We start from the raw sequence: 20,150 nt of genomic DNA on the forward strand, positions 1-20,150 counted from the left end.
AACAGTCAGCAATCAACTCACTAGTGCATAGAGCCTTCACTATCTCTGACAAAGAACATCTACAGACAGAACTCAACCACCTGAAACTAACCTTACAAAAAAACGGACACGACAAAAAAGACATAACCAAAGTAATCAATAAACATGCAAACAAGACAACGGTCCCTGACACACAACCAGACGAAAGGATACTAGCCTTCCTTCCATTCGTTAAAGGAACAACAGACCGAATCGGCAGGATATTAAACAAACACAACATCCGAACTATCTTCAAACTATCCAAAAAGATAGGACAAATCTTAAAAAATCCCAAAGATCAAAGACCTCCACTCAGCTCCGCAGGAGTATACAAAATACCTTGCTCCTGCGGGCAAGTATACATCGGAGAAACCGGGAGAATGGTCAACCTACGGATAAAAGAACACCAACGCGATGTCAGGCTAAAACACGCCACGCAGTCGGCACTATCAGAACACAATATCGAAACAGGACATCAAATACAGTTCGATAAAACGACCACAATAGCCAACATTGCATCATACTTTCCAAGAAAGTATAGAGAAGCCATAGAAATACAAAAACACCCTAACAATCTAAATAGAGATAATGGCTACAATATAAATAAAATATGGAAGACCATCCTCCCGGCTATTGAAAACCGGCCGAATTCCTCTCCCTCCCCTTGACTCACAATTTTCTCCCCCCTCCTCCCCCCCACACAAGCAGCGTAATATAAAAGGAACGACCCGGGGGAACAGCTTAGTATCAGGCTGCTCCTCGCCCTGATGAAGTGAACTGCAAGGTTCACGAAACGTTGGCATTCCAAGAATGGATCTGAACACGGAGAAAACCCGCGAAACGCAAGATTGTCAAATGCTTGTATTGAAAAAAATTATCAAGTTTGCTGCTCGTTATGGCATGTTTCATAACAATTACGACAACTTCCAGCGATTGCCACTAGAATATAGTACTTATAATTTAAAAAAATAAGTCCCTATTCCCTATTCCATATATTATTAGTCCTATTTTCACGTTACCTGCTTTTACCTCATATACATAGTGCATAATTTATGCAAAATTAAGAATTGAGATAGAAAATTAATGAGATATGTTTGAAGAACTAACGGATACTTAGATTCACATCCTCTTCATAGCTGGCTTTTCACATCGAGAACTTTAATAAAATTTCAGATTTCATGTTACATTATTATTATGATGTCTTTAAATGAAATTGAATTGGCTGTAATAATGCATGATAAGACATTTACGAAAACTCCATACTCTGATGAAGCAAGTCGAGCGCGAGTATTATCGATCGCTTTCATGTTGAATTCAACAAGCTCACGGGGACATAGAATATATATGCGTAGAGTATTGAACAAACCGAGCTTCGCGAATAATTTGAGCAAATTCCAGCAATTTCATCTTCTCGAGACACTTCAATGAGTTTAATTAAGTTAAATTTAACATCACTTACGTCTTACTGCTATTTAGAAACTTCTCCCGTTCTAATATACCGTTAACACTTCTTCGTGCAAACTCAATCCATCTCGTGCGCGTTCGATTCATGAATGTCAATTTTAAAACAAATATTTTATGAACAAGTTATTAGAGCCCGCGAATTTCACCAAGTCGCGATAAAACATCTGTCTACACGCAAATATTTGAGTTTCGTGCAATAAATATCTGTTATTGTATATTTGTGTCGTATATCGTATTTAACGTGATCGCTTTCACATTTGAACTATCGTGTAGCAAGTATATATCGCCGTTATGCTACCGTCCACCTCTATGTTAAAATGTCGATATTTGAAATAAAACCATGTCGGCCTATTTATCGGTTGGCAGTCGATAAACCGATGCGATTCGAAACGGAAAAACTATATGGGATGCCTTTTTAACACAACGCGTGAAGCGAAGGCACACGATCGAGAGAGAACTGGTTCATCATGCAACATCATATTCAAAAATACGACACCGAATTGAAATTCTAACACATGTTCATTCTCGCGAAATATTTCCGGGCTCTCGCCTGGGAACGAGCTGAACTTTTTGATTTAACATCGCCTCGCGCAGTTACTGATGAGCTGGCGAGGATCCAGTCGCTTGAATGCTTTCTGGAGCATCTTGTCGCTATTGTGCTAGCCTCTGGAAGCAATCTCAATAGTTTTATGTCATTTTTCTCGGTAACTTGCGGCACTCTTGAGAGATCGTCGAAATTTTGTCGAGATTAGTTGCGCGTTACTAGACAAACGTTGTACTATTGTTTCAGATAAAGACCTTAATCCTCTTTGGAAGAAACAATGTTATTTTTTTGTATAATGAAAAGAAAAGCGAGAAGAAGTATGTCAAACATCCATGATTACGAAAACAAAAACAGCACGTAGCTTTGTGTTCTTATTCGGTGGAATCAGACGCGCTTAATTTAACACACGAGAGAAAGTCCTGTATCGATTCCAGACCATGTCTCGATGGAAGGTTCTTTAATTGAAGGATTATTTACTTACTCGCACTCAGCAGTTTTATCCCGAATCTTGGGATTCTTGAGATACTATGATAGAAATTCTGTGAAAAAAAATTTATAACTTTTTCCAAGAAGAGATATGTCCAGCATTGTAAAAATATTATATTGAAATATTAATTAGTGATTAATATAATTAACTTATGCAATGACAAATTATGAACTATTTAAAAGTACGAAAAATATTTTATTTACGACCAATTGTTGCTAATTAATAATATAAAATCAATTACAACTTAACTAAAGAATATATACATATATTAGAACATTATTTTTTGTATTTTTATATATTATAATTACATAAATATATGTATATTAAAAAACCTTTTATAATTTATTGCAATTAAATAGTTCAATACAAGAACATTAAAATAATCCATTGATCCAGAGTATTCATTGTTAGAGTCATTCGAACTCTAATCCGTTTCCGCTTGAGGCTGCCGAAAAGTTTCAAGCTCGAAATCCCTTCGCGCAAGAAGCGAATCGTAATGTTACAGTTTTTTGCCGTCTCGCCACATTTACGTTTAAAAGGTCCGAGCGTTTCCAATTTCCATGTGGCTGCTTTTTGTCCGTCTGACCCGCCCGTCTATAACGCCATCGGCCGTGTATCCCAGGCGATCTAACTTTAAGCGATCCATCCGAAGCGATCGGTCTGGTACGTACGCGAATTCCGATTGTAGAACGGCGGATGATAAACGACGTCGTAATGTCCCCGACAGGCTAGGTTGCAGTCACTGTTCTCTCGACGTTTCGCTACGTTCTTTAATTTAATCCGACGTCAACGCTATTATTACGCTTACAATATATCGTATCTTATTATCAAGAGCCACACTGTGCTGGCGGTTGGACAAATTTCCGTGGTAGTTTCTGACAAAACTGAAATGTATGGGGTCACGCGGGTCCGCATAACGCGCGTCACTTCTTTCTTGATAAAATGCTGAAAAATGCTTTCTCTTCCCATAATTATTAAAGAGATGTGCTAACATCTTTTGAATACTATAGTCATTGATAACATTTTAGAAAATGTTTTTGTAAATATTAATTCTATATTAGTTCAATTAAGATTCTTTCATAATTAATATTTATAAAAATAGCTTAAAAAAAACTAATGATAGGTATTTGCTTGATGATCGATTGTCCAGTAACAATAAAAAAAGGTAATTCATATATAAACATATTATTTGAAAAAATTATTAAAAATGCAAAATTATCTGTGATATCGATTATAAAAATTTAATGACGCTATAATAGTACTTATAAGAAATATAGACAATTAGTACGTATCTGATACAGAAAGGATGAGTTTGTTGAAGTATCTAAAATTTAGCTAGATGCAGATTTGAAAATAATTTCGTTGAACCATCAAAATAATTATGTAGGATACTTAAACTGGTTGTTAAAATGTCAAAACTTTTTGCAGCATTGTTCAGCTTGAAATTCCTACGTACGGGAGACCGAGGCAAGTTGCTACAATTTTTTGTTAGCAATTTTTTCCATACTAATGTATACATTTAAATTAATGAATACCTATGCATTGCTTCAAATATGTACATCTTTAACTATATAGTCAATTTTTTTCTGATTTGTATCTATGTCTTTAAATACTGAAAATTAAAAATTTTTATCAGTAAGTAAATTGTAACAACTTATCTCACTGTGAAACAAGTGATACTGAACTGGGACAAGATGTTACATTTACAATATCACTTGAAACATATATATATATATATAAGCAAATTCAAGATTACAATGAAATCAAGCACGAAATACTTCACAAACAATATTTATTTTATGATATAAAAAATTTTAAAAATATATTATTACAAAATTTTTTTTTAATTAGTTATTAAAGTTAACATTGGAAAGTCATAAAATTAATATTACACGCATTTGCTGCTTTTCTCACAGATAGGTGGTCATCTTTAACTTCCTTTGCCGCTGTTATACGCTTCTACATTTACAGATCCTCTGTCTTTTTTTTTGTAAGATCGCATCATTCCACAGACTTTTATAACTAGATTGCTAACTCAATGTGATAGAAAAGATGAACCTAATTCTGAGTTGTCCTTCCGAGTTCACATATACGTATGTATACGTCCTGTCTGTGAATATCGCATAATTTTATGCGAAAATACTAATGTTATTATCTATGTGATTTATACATACAAGAGTGAGCGAACACAAATATGGCGCTGCCCAGCACTGTCTTCAAACATGGAGACGAAGTTGGCAGTCTATTTATAGAAGTCTGTGCATCATTCTGTAGAAGAAAAAAAAATTGTTTTGAAAGTTACGCTGTAACAACTTGCCCCGATCGAAATGTAACAATTTGCCCCAACCAACAGATCGAAAATCAGTACATATATCGATTCAAACAAAATGTGTTATTATAATCAAATGTATATAAAAGAAATATACAAAAGGATAATCACATACTTTTAACTTACATATACAATAACACAAGCGATTTATACAATGAAATATTTACTTTTAATAGTGAAACTCAAGAAAACATATGTATATCGTCTTCTAGAGTTCAAATATGGCGGCTGAATTAATTGTAAGTCATAATATGTAGAGTTTCATATATAAGAGTCACATATAAAAATTCATAAAAATGTGCTGCCACCTGTGGCAACTAAAAAATTAACTGCAACAACTTACCCCATGTAACAACTTGCCTCGGTTATCTAATTATCTTAATGATCCAACAAATTTATTTTTAGATCTTTAACTAGCTATATTTGTAGATGCTTCAGCAAAATCGTTCTTTCCGTGTGATCAATAAGCACGTATTTATAATTAAAAAGCAGATCAAGACGATATTTTTCATAAGAAACTGAATAGTTTATAAGAATATGCTTTAGCAAATGCATCTGTCGGAAAGAATATCTTTTACATACGATATGTGAATATGTAGGAATTTGCTGACACAGCGAGTTTGCATTCTCAGTTCTTGCAGTTTTGCATGAGGCAGTGTTCGTCGATGTCAGTTATCTCTAGATGCTGGTTTGCCAAGTGATATCCCGAATCGGTTGCAATTTCAGTAAGTTCCGTGAGCATAAAATGTATACAATGCCCTAAAAGTACAACGTACGTATTGTCGTATAAAGTAACACGCGAAGCTCATTGTCTAAATGGCCGATAAACGTCGACGTCGTAGTAATTCATAGTGCAAGGGACTTGCGTGCCCAGTTGTCAATTGAACAATTAGGGAGACGTGCAGCTGAATGGGTTCTCGTATTTTTAATAGGCTATTAAATAACGAACTCATTCTTGAAATGTCTAATTAACGTACGGAACTTCGTTGTTGTTTATGGAGGTTTTCTTACTGGAGGAAACTAAGCAACGCTTCTTTATTTCGCCGCCGCCGCTTCCGTCACGAAGATAAGAACGCCGCGAAATAACGGCCCTTTATTATATACGGTAATAGGCGAAGTTCAAGCTCGGAACTTAACCGCGGCGTACATTTTCCCAGGAATAAGATGTTTTCTTTTGCTCTCAACCCTCGCCCGGGAATGGATAATGACTTTCCAGGGTTTCAATTTTGGAGGGTTTTTTTTTCGAGGAATTGTATCGAAAAAGTGTAATCTAAAAATAAAAAGGGGTGGTAATTATATTTATATACGAATACATTACTTGAAAAAACTATCAAAAATGCAAAATTCTGACGGTTAAGGATTTAAAATTCAGATTTTATTAAATTTTATTTTTTCACCGATTTGTTTCTGCGCAACATCGTCGTTTCAATTCCCTGCCAAACGGATTATTTCTATGATGCGCATGTTACTTTACTTAAATTCGACGAACGCATTTACGAACAATCGCTAGCTGAACACAGACACGATTCAAGTACAAGTCCGGTCTGGTTTAAGGGATTTACGTAGATTACCGTTTCCCGCGTCGAATCACGGAATCAAATCGAAAAAAGGTCCAGGAGAGTAGTCCTAATCCATTCAAAGAAATAAGTTCTCTGCATACTGATAGAATAACTAAAGGACGCAATATCAACTGGGATAACAAACGTAAATGGATATTGTTGCGTATCCTATACGAATAGGATTCCATAATGATAGAGGCAAATTTGGTTTTTCTATTTTCTCATCAGTGGCAGAAATCTGGGTTATTTTCTTATTGAATTTTTACACTGAAAACAGTTTTGCTAAACTATCTAAACATAGAATTAACTAAATATAGATCTGAAAATAATTTTGTTAAAGTATTAAAATAATTATGTATGACGCTCTAATATGCTTGAGTGTCTTATATAATTTATATATTTTGATAGTCTAATAAAATTATTTTCAGATGGTCAATAAAGTTATTTCAGATTTGTATTCAGCTAAATTTTTAGACATTTCAGCAAAATCATATTTTTTGTTATATGAAAAACTTGTTTCAAAAAGTTCTTCTAATACGAAGGTCTTAATATGTTCTTTATTGTATTATATATCACTTGTGTGCTACAGTTGGTAGCGACACTTATATTGAAATGCATTAGTAGTTATAATTCTTACAGAAATACGTGCAAACTGTTATAAATTCTTTTATCATCGCCACAAATTATTTTCTCATTCTTATTCACGCGGTGTCGCAGAGGACTGATGTATCCTAGGACACGTAGCAAACCCTATTTCACTCCGTCTTTCTGTCCTGCGACTGTCTCGGCTCTCGTCCTCGTCCTCGTCCAGTTTCGTGCAGTTTCGCGTGGATTCTGCAATGCAAGGTAAACGTGGAATAAAATTTCAAGGAAAACTGCCTTGAAAAGCGTCGGTGTGTCTCACCGCGCGACACGTTCTTTAAATAGAATCAACATGGATAGATGATACCGCGCTCTCACCACCGAGCATGAGCTCGGCCAGCTTTGCGGTTCTACGGACAGCAGGCGGTATCGGTTACGCGCGATACGAGTTCCTACGTCCTAAACGATGGATCGATCAATCGATCGTAAGCCTATTATAAACTACCGACGTACCGCTTGTACAACGATGTAAGTAGGTAGCCACTTATTCGAGACATAATGATCGTGTAGTATGTGCATTTGTGTATTACGAATCGTTGACTCGCTATAGTATATGGTTAGGTAAAGATTTAATAGTTCTTATATCAGGGCCGCTCTCCGTCAATCATCCGAGTTGAAAAGACGATGACATAGTTCTTATCAAAGCAACTACGGAGAATATCCATAGAAATAGTTACTATGGACCTTGAGCTGATAAAGCTATAACATGGCGCTAATTATTATTAATGAATGCCTCAGAGATTGAGGAGTGTATGAGATCATGTTAGTAAAGGTGATAAGCAATATATACAGCGCCGTTATACAGTTTCTAAGCAGGACATGTATGCGATCGTAAGCAATAACAAGTTTAAAAGTATTATAATATTAAACAGGATTAATCGAATATTCAGTTGGCCCCATTCGTTATGAAAACTAACATTTGATCCGTGTGTAAATTGTAGCGATCAGAAAAATGGGATCGCCATCAACAAATCCATTGAAAAATTACGTGATACGTTATCCGGTGTATTTAATCTTTTATTGATATAATAATGCCATTTTGCATATGTAGAACGCAAAACATGGATGTTTTTCAACTTTTTTTAATCTTTTCTTTCTCTCTCTTATATCTATAGGTATATAAAAAAAAAACATGATTTTGCTGAAGTATCTAAAAATTTAGCTAGATGCAGATCTGAAAATAATTTTATTGAACCATCAAAATAAGTATGTAGGACGCTGAATCTGGTTGCCAGAATGTCAAAACTTTTTGCAGCATTGCTCATCATGCTTGAGATTCCTACATAATTATTTTGATGGTTCAATAATTTTCAGATCTATATCTAGCTAAATTTTTAGATGCTTCAACAAAATTATTCTACCCGTATACGAATTTATAAATCAGTACTTTATATTGATAAAGATTATATTTTTTGTAGCGCTCTTATTTCAAAATAAAATTCGCATTTTATAAAGATGAAATCGAGACTTTTACCGCTTACTTATTTTTATCTTTCCACAAACAGAGAAGATTGGCGAAAGTACGGATAGTCTTAATCCAGCGGCCGCGCAACTTCACCCTGCGATTATACGGCGTTAATTAGCCGGCAAAGACCGCAGTTTAACCTACAGTTACCTCAACGATTTCCCGGCCGAATTTCAGCCCGTTCTGTTGGTGTACGGACCGTGAGCCTAATTATCTGACGAGAGACGCCTTCCATCTCCAAAGAGGTCTCCAGAGTGTTCGCGCCTCGATGGAAAGCGTAGCCTCGCAAGTTTGTTAGCTACCCTGTTACGACGAACTATCTCGCGCGAACTTCTTCAAAAGGCCTTACGGTGTTATCACGAACGCCCGCGCCACGGAATTACCTTGCGGATCTCTAACGTGTTCTTCGCTCCGGCGTCACCTAGGACGATACGTGTTGGTGCCTTGAATTTAAATTGAACGCGTCACGTACACGCTGCTGCTCGTGCATATCTACCCGTGCGAACTGTGTGCATCACGTGCACGGACTCTCGATATATGCGCATCCTTGTACCAGACCCATCGCCATTGTCGTCGTCGTCGTCTTTGAAACGAAGAGTGCAACTCGCGTTTGCTGGTGTATTCCAGCTTTTTTGTTTTCTCGTTTTTTTTTTTTACGTAGCTCACTGTGCCATTTTGTTCGTTGCCGTTGCGGAGCTCGATCGATGATGGCTTTCGCCCGCGGCTTTTCTCTGTACCTCGTTTTGGTCCACGCGTCTCGTCACAATGGATGGAGACTACGGATTACGTTTGCGCGACGTTCGACGGAAGCGGGTATATCAGCTTGTGCGCGATGCTGATAAGAAAAATGAATGATCTAGTATCAGTGTCGCAGGCATGTATGGCAACTCTCGTGAAAACGATTCACGAGATTTCGTTTCACTGCCAACGGTCTGAAACGGATCGAGTCACTTACGAACTTTTGGCGATTTAAATACTCAATGGGACATGCAAACGTTATGATGGATGCGCACCTATTACATAGGGGAAATGGCGCAGCTTTTGTTTCCACAACACGATGACAGTAGAATATAACGATGTTACAGTGCATAAAATACGTTGAAAATTATTGACAAAAGCTATTGTTATGGGAAACATAAAATTGCCGGATTAAATATTACGCAGAGGCAAAGAGAATATGAATACTTTTTATCGACTCTTTTAGTTCGTTGTACTTTATTTACAGTCAACTTCTAGTCGACAGGTAAATACCAAGGATACGTGGTGAAACATATTTCCTACCTCTATTTGCGTGTAATTTTTCTTTCTTTACAAAAACTCTGGATGTCGTATTGTAAAACTTATTCTCACCTAACTCGAAAGCACCTTTGGAAGTGACATCGTATTTACTTTATTTAAACAATATTTTTTTCTTTAGACGAATTGTCCTCGATTCACTCTCGTTGTGCGTCATTTTCTGCGTACAACGTTTTAGAGATATAATGTCTCGCAGTAAACACATTTAGGCTCAAGTTTTTGTTATCTGGTTAACTTGAGGTTAAGCTCTATCTGATATTTCACCCAATGAGCTTCATCTATGACATCATCATATAGATGAAGCCCATTGGATGAAACATCAGATAGAGCTTAACCTCAAGTTAACCAGATAACAAAAACTTGAGCCTAAATGTGTTTACTGCGAGACATTATATCTCTAAAACGTTATTACTAACCACAAATTAACCAGATAATGAAAAACTGGGCTTTAGCGATATAATAGGAAGGGAACTACAAAAATCTAAATAAAAAGTTAAATAAAGACGATTACTTATCATTTATATAGAAGTCTTTATTTAGAAGATACTTCAGTTCATTAATAAAATATAAATCTTAATTGTTGTAGTTTAAAAAGCCAATAATCTTTTAAATAAAAACTTTTGTAATTAATAAATATTGTCGTCTTTATTTGACTTCTTTAAGTATTCGCAATTTCCCTATTCTCCTCCACATTAAAAATATCGAAATGTAATGATATATTAATTAAATGGCATTCTATAGTTACGTGTATAGTGCAATACTCTAAACGTATATCGGATCTATTACTAGATGCTGGAAGTAAATGGTTATTAGCATTATTACCCGGGTTATTATTACTTTAATATGGATAAATAGATAAATAAAGGCATTTATCATTCTGGCTAGTCCTTTAAGAACACAAAAATGAAAAGCGTAAGAACAAAAAAATTATACAAATACTGAAAATAATACAGCAAAAATAATAGAAATATAAATAAAATATGAAACGGACTATATAAAGGCTGAGAAGTGTAATATGCTACAATAGCGTTTATTCCATGCTCGTAATTTCTCACTCTGCCATAATTAGTATATAGAACGATTCAATTCAATCGCTGTAGAACGAAACATTCCTACAATATTATGTTGTAAAATAGATCCTTTACAAATGCCCAAATTCCTTAGATAGAGAAATTTGCGGTCGAGTTTGCGGTTTTCGTACGTGTTCTATATCTAATCTCGGTTTACCTACTGGCGCGTGCACAGACCTACCAACGAGATATTTCATTTTAGACAAAAATTCTTGAATTTCCATTCGATGTGCATGTCGCTCCGTTTTTCGAGCATTTTGTTTTTGAAAGAATAGAAAGAATCTCGAGTACATTCTTTCAAGGAGATAAAGACATAGGGCATTTTGTACATCCCTAGAGCGCGCGAAATCTGTCTAAGATTAACTGAAAGCACATTGCACTATGATATGTAGACATCTCTGCGATATTCCATTAACATTCCCCAGAGTAACCAAGATCATCCTTAAATATCCCAGATGGCCTCATGTGATAGCTACGAATACAACTGACACACGACGGTACGAGAGATTCGCACTACGTTCACGTGTAGGATCCACTCTCGTATTTTACAGCAGTTAAGGACTTGAGCACGAAAGAGGAAATGATGATTACTTTAACTCCAACACTGAAAAAGATTTGGTAATAGCTACCAAATGTAGAGCGGAGTAATTTTAATCAAATTAATATAATTAATCAATTAATACAATTATATAATATAATTTTACTTTTCTAAATATTTTCTAAATATTATCAAACATAATAATAATATAACTAATCGTTTATTAATAATTGCTAAATATTTAGAAAAGAAATTATTTTTAATAATTTTAATCGAATATTGACTGAAATTACTAGATTCCTTTTTCAGTGATTGTGGCTCGATTTATAAAATAAAAATTGTATTATATAACTTTTATTGGAAAAGGTGGCCTTAAAATAAATACATTCTATGCTTGCAAGTCAAATGAAAAAATATTCAAAGTAATATAGTAGAATTAATAATAATGAACCCTTTACAATGGATGTAAGTAGTAAAGCGAGTAACTAGCTCGTCTTCGTTAAATATGTCAAAACATTTGAAAAAGTTAAGTCGTTTCTGAAAAATCTTGCAGACAAACGAACAGACGAACGGTTAGATATCAATTGTGAAATTATAAAGCAGTTTACTACGCGGCACTACTTATAAAACTTAATAAAACATATGATGATGTTTCTTCATGACTATCTCAATCAAGAGCACAAATACGTCGATCGAGGAACGGCTTGAAATCCCATAAGGCCCACTATCACTCGCGCCGCGCTTCGGCGTCAAACAACGAAGAGGCAGCAGAAGCATTAGAGTCGCATTAGGGATCGCATTAGAATCGGATAATAGTTCGGAATCAGTAGCAAGAGGCTTCACCTGCGTTTCATAGGCGGCAGACGCTGTTGTCCTGATGAGAAGGGCCCACTTCACTCAACGCTGTATCCATAATTCAACGAGAAGGATCGAGATAGAGGGAAGCGTGGGCTGTACGGAACATTCGCGGAATTTGGAACGTACGGATGCTTGTCTATTGATCTCTCTTCACGGCCGCGCCATTGTGACTCGCTGATCGCAGGTTCTTGACCACAAGTCCGAAGTATGAAAGTTAGGCAAGAGATGTTCGCACATCGCGTCGTTGAACAGTCGGGTTCTTGGAATTATATTCTTGGAATTCGGAAATGTAAGGTAAATGCCTATTGAACCGGACGGATAACACAACTCCATCGTGAATTCCAAACTGATTGGCATCTCGTACTATATATAGGACCACCGCGACGCGGCGCGGCGGTCCTTTGACAAGAAAAATGAAAATTGCACCTAAAAATTACGGTGCATTGCTCCTCATTGGAGGAGGGAAACGACAAAGGCCCACTTGTAAATTGAAATTTACACATTGCGGCTTCGAATTTTCATTCTTGCTGCGAATATCGGTTTTTACGGTATAACGCGCGTGAATGATGTAATGACATGCGTTCGTAGATTTAAATATCGCAAATATTCGCGGGTTCGGACGAGTTGGTTTGGTTACCGCGTGTCAGATGATAAATCGTGACGGACGTTTTCGAAATTCACGTGCGTGGAAATATAACCATCGATCTGTCTGTATGGGTCGTGCCTTTGTCAACGATAAGCTCGCCATTGACAACAATTGAGCCGTGTGAGCTGTAAAAGTCGTACACAAAATCCATGAGAGAATCTCTCTCATGGAGCTATCAACGATATTTTTTTATTTAAGGTTATCTGTATATGTACATCTGTATAATCTCAAAATTTATAACTAACAATGTATTTTAATATAAACGACTATAATACGTATACAAAGATACGTTGTAATTTAAAAATACGTTTTATTAAATTGCAATATGAGATTTGCACTTGCAATATCAAAATCTATGATTGAAAATAAAGTGAAATATCATTATAATAAAAAACGAATGTTGAAAAAACATAATTTTTTTAAATTGTCACTTAGATTTAACAAAAATTAACGATTTTTATACAGCCCTTTAATTTGATTTATCTCTTTAATAAACATATTATAAAATATGATTTAATTTTAATCGATCTAAGAGCATAATTAAAGCAATGAGATCCAAAACAAAGCAGTGAAATTATTTGCGAGACGCGAGAGGAAGTAGTTGAAGTAGAAAGGTACATCCACTTGAAGTCGACGACAATATTCACAACACGTCGCGGGAAGCGCTGTAATGTGCTCTTACCTCTGACAAAGCGAATGCTAATCAAGTAGTACTACTCCGCGGAGTTCCGCGCGCATTAAAATTCATAGCAGATCGATATAACAATTAATCTTAGCACGCGCGGTGCATCGAATCGTCGTACGTCGGTAATCGATACTCGATGGAAGACAATTAAGATACAAGACCCAGGCATTGGAGATGAGGATACGTTGTTTCTGTGCCTCGCGACGCTTGCAACAGAAGTTGCTGCGGCGATCGCTTCATACATAAATTTATCCCATGCCTGACACGTCCCATCGGATTTCGTTGCTTATAGGTTCTTATTATATAAGGACCCATAATCCACAGGAGAGGATTGGCGTTCTCATGCCGTTAGTGAGAACCTTTAACGGAATACAAAATTCATTCTAAGCTCGGGAGGGTCCTCAGGACTGATCTTCCCGTAATCGCTAGTCAATATCGTAAAGAGACGACGATCGCGGATCGGTCGGTTAATTTTCCTAGGGCGGTGTGGGAATATCCTCGGAATTCTTGACGTATTCTCGGAATACTGAGTTTTCGATGTGGTCGGTATAGTCTGCAGTGACACGTGACTGCAGCGCATCTCGGATCTCGTCGAATCCTTAACAGGTAGTTCTTAACATGATAATTCCATCCTGTCTTCTGCACGTCCCATGTGTTTCATCATCATGAGAAGGAACATGACGCACTGTTCATTTCTTCATCTAGAATTGCAAAGGCAAATTAATCGATTAGCGGAAATATAGAAAAAATTACAGAAACCGTGAAGGATCATAAACGAAATTAAAGCAAGAATGAAATAAAATTTAAGCATAAAATTAAGTATTTAGGTACCTTATATTATCCACCGTTATCTACGCGAGTCAGCGTTTTCCCGACGTCAAATGTTCACGATGACAGAACGTCTTTGAGATCGCATCAGCTCGAGAAGAGTCAGGAAGTTGGCGATGAGACTCGCCAACCTGACTCAAGAAATGGGTGATCCTCAGCGACCACCAGTCAGCACGGATAGACGATCAGCTCTCTCTGGTGTACGGAGGTCGCGCAAGAAGATGACAGGGATGGCACTCCATTATCGTTCTGTAACTCCTTTTAATTATCTCGGCCATAAGTTATAACCGGATTCGCGCTTTTTCGCGTCCTTATCGGACCGGGACCGCGATTTTCCCCGGTGCCGACGGGAAGAAGAGGAAAAAAGAAGAACGAAGAGAGGAGTGGTGATGAGGAAAGAGGTCGACGCACTAGGGAACAAGGAGAAGAGGAACAAGGCGCAGAAGAAGAATAAGGAAAACAAGAAGAAGTAGAAGAAGATGAGGAAGAAGAAAAAGAGGGATGCGCGCAAGATAGGCAACGGGGTAAAAGGGTGGCGGCTCCCTCGCGCGGGGGTAGGGGAAACGGTCTGATATACAACCGGGCTATGGGAGGAAGTCGCGCGCGCACATACACAAACACATATACACGCGCGCAGCCACCCACACAAGTAGCCTCAGATGCACACAGGCGCAGTTCCGCAGGCCGAACGGGGCGGCTGCGTGCTCGACACCCGAGTGGCGCTCGCGCAATGTAGTCCCTCGGCTATCCTCGACGCGGGAGCATCGTCGTTTCGAAAGAGCCACGACCTTCTCCCCGTTGCGTCGCGCGCGTCGCGTCGCGTTCTCAGTGGTGTCAGGGGGTGAAGTACGCGCGAGAGGGGCCCATTTCGCACTCCCGAGGACCCTCTTCTGCGGACCTTTTCGCATAGTGTAGAGGAGCGTGCGGAATCACGTGAACGTGAGCGACGACATGAAAATCCAGCCTCACAGACTCCGTCCCCGTGCGGTTCTTCGGAATTGACGGAGACGTACGTATCTATTTTGCCCCCGGTCTCTTTTCACCCTCGTTTCTTCTTGCCATTCGTGTGTATTCTGAAATGGAGTAGCGCGACACGAGATAGTGCGTGACGCGGTGCGTAAATATTTCCGGGGGCATCTTCGTACGATCCCTTCACGAAGTGATAGTGATGGTATAGTGAAGTAGTGTCTATAAAACGATATCTGGAGCTAAATGAATGATCGTGCCAGAAGATTTCGATCATCCAGCAAGCCGTCTGCACGACGTTCGATTGAGGTGTGAGATCGGGGTAGAGAACGCGAAGTACGTATCGGAGCGTCGTTGGACATTTTAGAATTCTAAAAAATTTAAAACATTTCGTTGTCGCAGGAGTGGCTAAGTACTTGTTCAGCAATAAATCCTTCACTGCCTGTTCTAAAAATTCAAATAAATTTCGCTGAGAAGAAAAAAAGAAGGAAACGATACCGATCGTTAAATATAAGAAAAAAATTATTTATCACAGATACGTATGCGAATTTTTTCGCAAATTCCGTCCTGCAGTGCTCTGCTTCGCCAAACATAAATCCTGCGTGAAACAGCTTCCAGCTTCATGATAGGAAGCCTCTGAACGCTTAAGGACGTCATCGACGATCTCTCGAGGGTCTGCGTTTAATTGCCGGTGGCCTTGCTGGTGGCATTAGACGTGCAGAAGTACGTTACAGGCGAAACAGACTGCTAGAAGAAGGCGTGGTAGAAAAAAAATCACATCTGTCAAGGCAGAGAATCGTGGCAACACGGCGCGACTGATGGGGAGATGTTAAAGTTAAAAACCGCTCGTAAAACGCGTCGTCTCGCGGGTGCCACAACACTGCCGCTGTACAAACGAAACTTGTTTATTGGTTCCGCAACACCGACGTCGATGCACAATTGAAAAGTCAGAAAAAATCAGCAGCTTGTTCTCTGTTGCCAATCGCTATCGAAAGAGTTTTACGCGGCGGACAGAGCTCGCAACCGTGAAAGGGAGCGATTTGTATAGACCAATCGTCGAGCGACAGCTATAAAGGAACAAAAGAAAAGAGAGGCGAAGTTCCTTCCTCGTTTGCGGTTACTATCGAAGCACGTTCGAAGCCGATCCCTCGAGCGGAGGAAGAGAAATTGCGAGTCCGGAAAAATGCGGTGAAACCGCGCACACAGGGCAAATAACCGTGATGGAATGATCGATGGAACGTCCAGTGCATCGTGTGGATTGCATTAATAACGACGACCAGCCTAATGCATCGCCAGCGATCTTACGGTCGTCGACGTAGCGCTAGGTACGAAGACGCCGCTTAGTGCCGGAAGCGATCCTTCGCATCGATCAATATGGATCACAGGGGAATAATCTCCGTCGGCAGAGCGAGTGATAATGGTGATGCCGAGGCGTTCTCCACTTAAGTGAGAGCTGGAATCACGCGACCGATATTGCGAGGCTAAAGTTTATCGCGATTGAGGTCAAAGCGCCGCGATGTAAAAACAAGTTCGTTCGCAGATCACCAGATTTAACGACAATTTTCAGCCGACGGACGTGAATAGTAGACGTTGAATTAATTATCGAAGCATCTGTTTTTCGGGATGTGGTCATTCGTACGGAATACGCAATTCACGAAACCACGATACATTACGCAGTAATTAGTGACGTCGATTTGTAATTGGGAGAATGTGGTATCGTCGTAGAGTTGTTTCGTGATAGTGAGCGAATTATTGAGCAGTGGTCTCCATCATTCCCGTTTAGGGCGATTTTATCGACGAGGGAAAACTAATTGAGACGCCACGTTTTAATTTGTGCGACGTGAAGCGAGATTACGGCATTTCCATTCGCGCGCGAGTGGTTGTGCATGGGATGTACAGTGATACGAAGTGATTCTGTCCGCTCTGAACGAGAATACGTGGAATGCCGCGAACGTCGATGCGCGGAGTTTGTTAGTGGATTCGCCTCTATCGTTTAACCTTTCCTGAAAACGACTGCGATGCGTCTGAGATAGTATACCAATATGTGAATGAACCACGCTAGGGAAAAGCGATGTCTACTTCTCTTCCCCTACTTGTCTGTTTTATAATTTGTTTTGGTGAGTGTACTGCATCTACATAAATTACAGACGAACGCTTGTATCGAAGTAATTATGAATTATGAAAGAGATCTACTTAAGGATGTTTTATACATATTTTCAAAATGATAAAATTATGAAAAAATTACATTATATACAAATTATTTTAGATCCCATTTAAAAATAATTAACAATAAAAATAATAATAAATAAAATAAATAAACGATAAAAATATGTTATTAAATAAAAATGTAATCTTATTCACACAATTTTCATACGTATTGTATATAGTTTATTTGAAGTGTAAGTATTAAACACATTTTCAAATTTAATTTTCTTAGCAAGGGCTGTACGTGTGATACATCCTTAATTTTCGACTAAAGCTTCGGGTCTTTCGGACCTGAAGCGAAAATATTTTACATCTATATGGTTACATAGTACTTATTAGATCCTAAATTGTAGATTTAAAAAATTTCTAATTTTCCTCTACACTGAGAAAAATTTCTGGTTAAAAATGAATGAACGAGAAGGTTCTAATCATATCAATTGGAATTTTGGTTATTTCAACTAGAATTATAATAGATTCAACCAGAAATTTCTGATTTGTTTATTTTCGATTAGAATTCCAATTAATTTAATCAGACTCTTCCCAGTAGTATCAATCGCCGTAAGGCAGAAGTTCATTTGTATTCTGTACTTCAAACAGGACGCTTTAGAACTTAGGTACAGTTTTCATAACTGTAGTTAATAATATAGCTATATTAGGTAATTAGATAAATGCATCGATGCGAGTGTTTATCTTGGAATTTTGGTTCGTGTATTTCGTATGTTAGTATCATTGAACGTTGGTTAGCATTATAATATGTATGTGTAATAACGCATTTCGAATATGTAAACCTACCAGCTTAAAGTTTCAAATATCGGGAAAAGCCAGGCAAATCAAATAGATCACGATTCTCGAACGTCGGTAATCGATGTATTCTCGTTAATTGCACGCGCAATTATTGAGGCACCTAATAATAGCGGTATATTACGTGGTTTTAACTACCGTATACTGTTACGTTACGTTCAAGTCCCGAGCACGTACGTCCCAATTAATATTTCGTGACCCGACGCAGTCAAGTCACCTATGCAAAAGTAAGGGTTCATTGACGATCACGATGACATGTCTACCGACAGTAATCTGCATATGTATATGGCGATGATTGTAATGACTGCCTTCGAATGAATTTTTATGATCCGGGATTATATGTCAAGAGAATATACACATATAACGCACAGTTATCAAAATATATTTTGCATTTTTTTACAAGCATTGCCACACATAACGAATCTCACTGAATATTTACAAAATTAGAGAATGGGACAATATATAAAATTGTCATGCAATATGCAACATTTTAATGAATTGTATGTATTATAGTGGGTTTCAAAGTGTATATTAATAGCGTTTTGTGCAGGATGTATATAGATTTTGTACTCTTAGGATAAAGGACAAAAATCAATTTGCGTAATTGTGTGTAACATAAAATTGTTGAAACTGGCATTTTTTAACATAAACATTACATATATGGGATGTTCCACGTCAACGGGGACAAGTGTCTGGGCAAAATTTGTAAAGTCGAAATAAGACGTTCGAAGGCTTAAAATCTTTGTTTTTATATGTGGTTTAAGGAAAAACGTGGCATTTTTTAAAATTCAAAGCGGCTCTAAATATGCTCCAATATGGCGGTTAGAATAAATAAAAAACTTATGAAAATTATTGAAAATATTTATTTCATTGATCAAACGGTCCAAAATTCATTCAATTTCCATGAAAATCGATATTTGTGAGTTTTTCGAATCACTCATAAACAATTCGTAGTCATATTTCCAAAATTCAAATTCATTGCGATTCACTGATTAGTTATAAAGATATTGAACAAATAAATATTTTGTTTATTTACTGAACAACTATATTTCATGCATCGCAATGTAACTCTACGTAAATAATCTTGAATACATAATGTATACTTATATTAAACAATCGAGACTTTTATGATTTATTTTATATAATATATTTCCATATATTTTTATTAGAGATTTAAAAAATACTGTTATTTATTAAAATAACTTATCGGTTTACGATCCAGATAGTAAACCGTCATCAAATTTGTCGTATTATTTTTAAATGTGATCTAGAATAATGTAATTTTTTGCTAATTTTGTTATTATTTTGAAAATATGTATAAAACATCCTTAAATGAATTTGCACATTTATGCCCGTTTCTACCAATGTAATTTTAATATCGGTAGGTACAATTTACTCTTCATCTTTTTCTAGTTCTAAAAATTAGAAAAATGAGTAGAAAAAGTAAAGAATAAATTGAACCGAGATTAAGATTAATCTGTATTGATAAAAACGGGTATTAATACTTAATGTGAATTGTTCTTATATACAGGGTGTTTCCAAATTAAATGGCAAAACTTCGGGAGCGTGTAGAGGAGTAAAAAACTAAGAAAAAAAGTCCTATAGACATATGCTCGTTTTTGCTCCGTTTCAGAGAAATCGAAAAAAAATGTTTACATTTCTTGCCATATCTAGCACCGACATATTTGATTACATTTTCCACTTTCTGTTATGAATTTGTCAGTCGCTCTTTGAAAGCCTTTAACAGTA

The 20,150-nt window shown here is 37.2% G+C and overlaps 1 protein-coding gene across 1 annotated transcript in view; it reads left to right on the forward strand.

Annotated features, from left to right (window-relative positions):
- The first annotated feature begins 15,184 nt into the window (after window positions 1-15,184).
- Window positions 15,185-20,150, forward strand: part of LOC108728377 (defective proboscis extension response 8) — a 37,484-nt gene continuing 32,518 nt past the window's right edge. Inside the window, exon 1 of the mRNA XM_018456901.1 lies at window positions 15,185-17,512. Within this exon, the coding sequence (XP_018312403.1) occupies window positions 17,467-17,512 (46 nt within the window). The 5' untranslated portion in view covers window positions 15,185-17,466. The remainder of the gene's footprint in view (window positions 17,513-20,150) is intronic.

This window comes from Mycetomoellerius zeteki, unplaced genomic scaffold, assembly GCF_001594055.1.
Source record: "Mycetomoellerius zeteki isolate Tzet28-1 unplaced genomic scaffold, Tzet1.0 scaffold61, whole genome shotgun sequence".
In the NCBI taxonomy this organism is placed as follows: Eukaryota; Metazoa; Arthropoda; class Insecta; order Hymenoptera; family Formicidae; genus Mycetomoellerius; species Mycetomoellerius zeteki.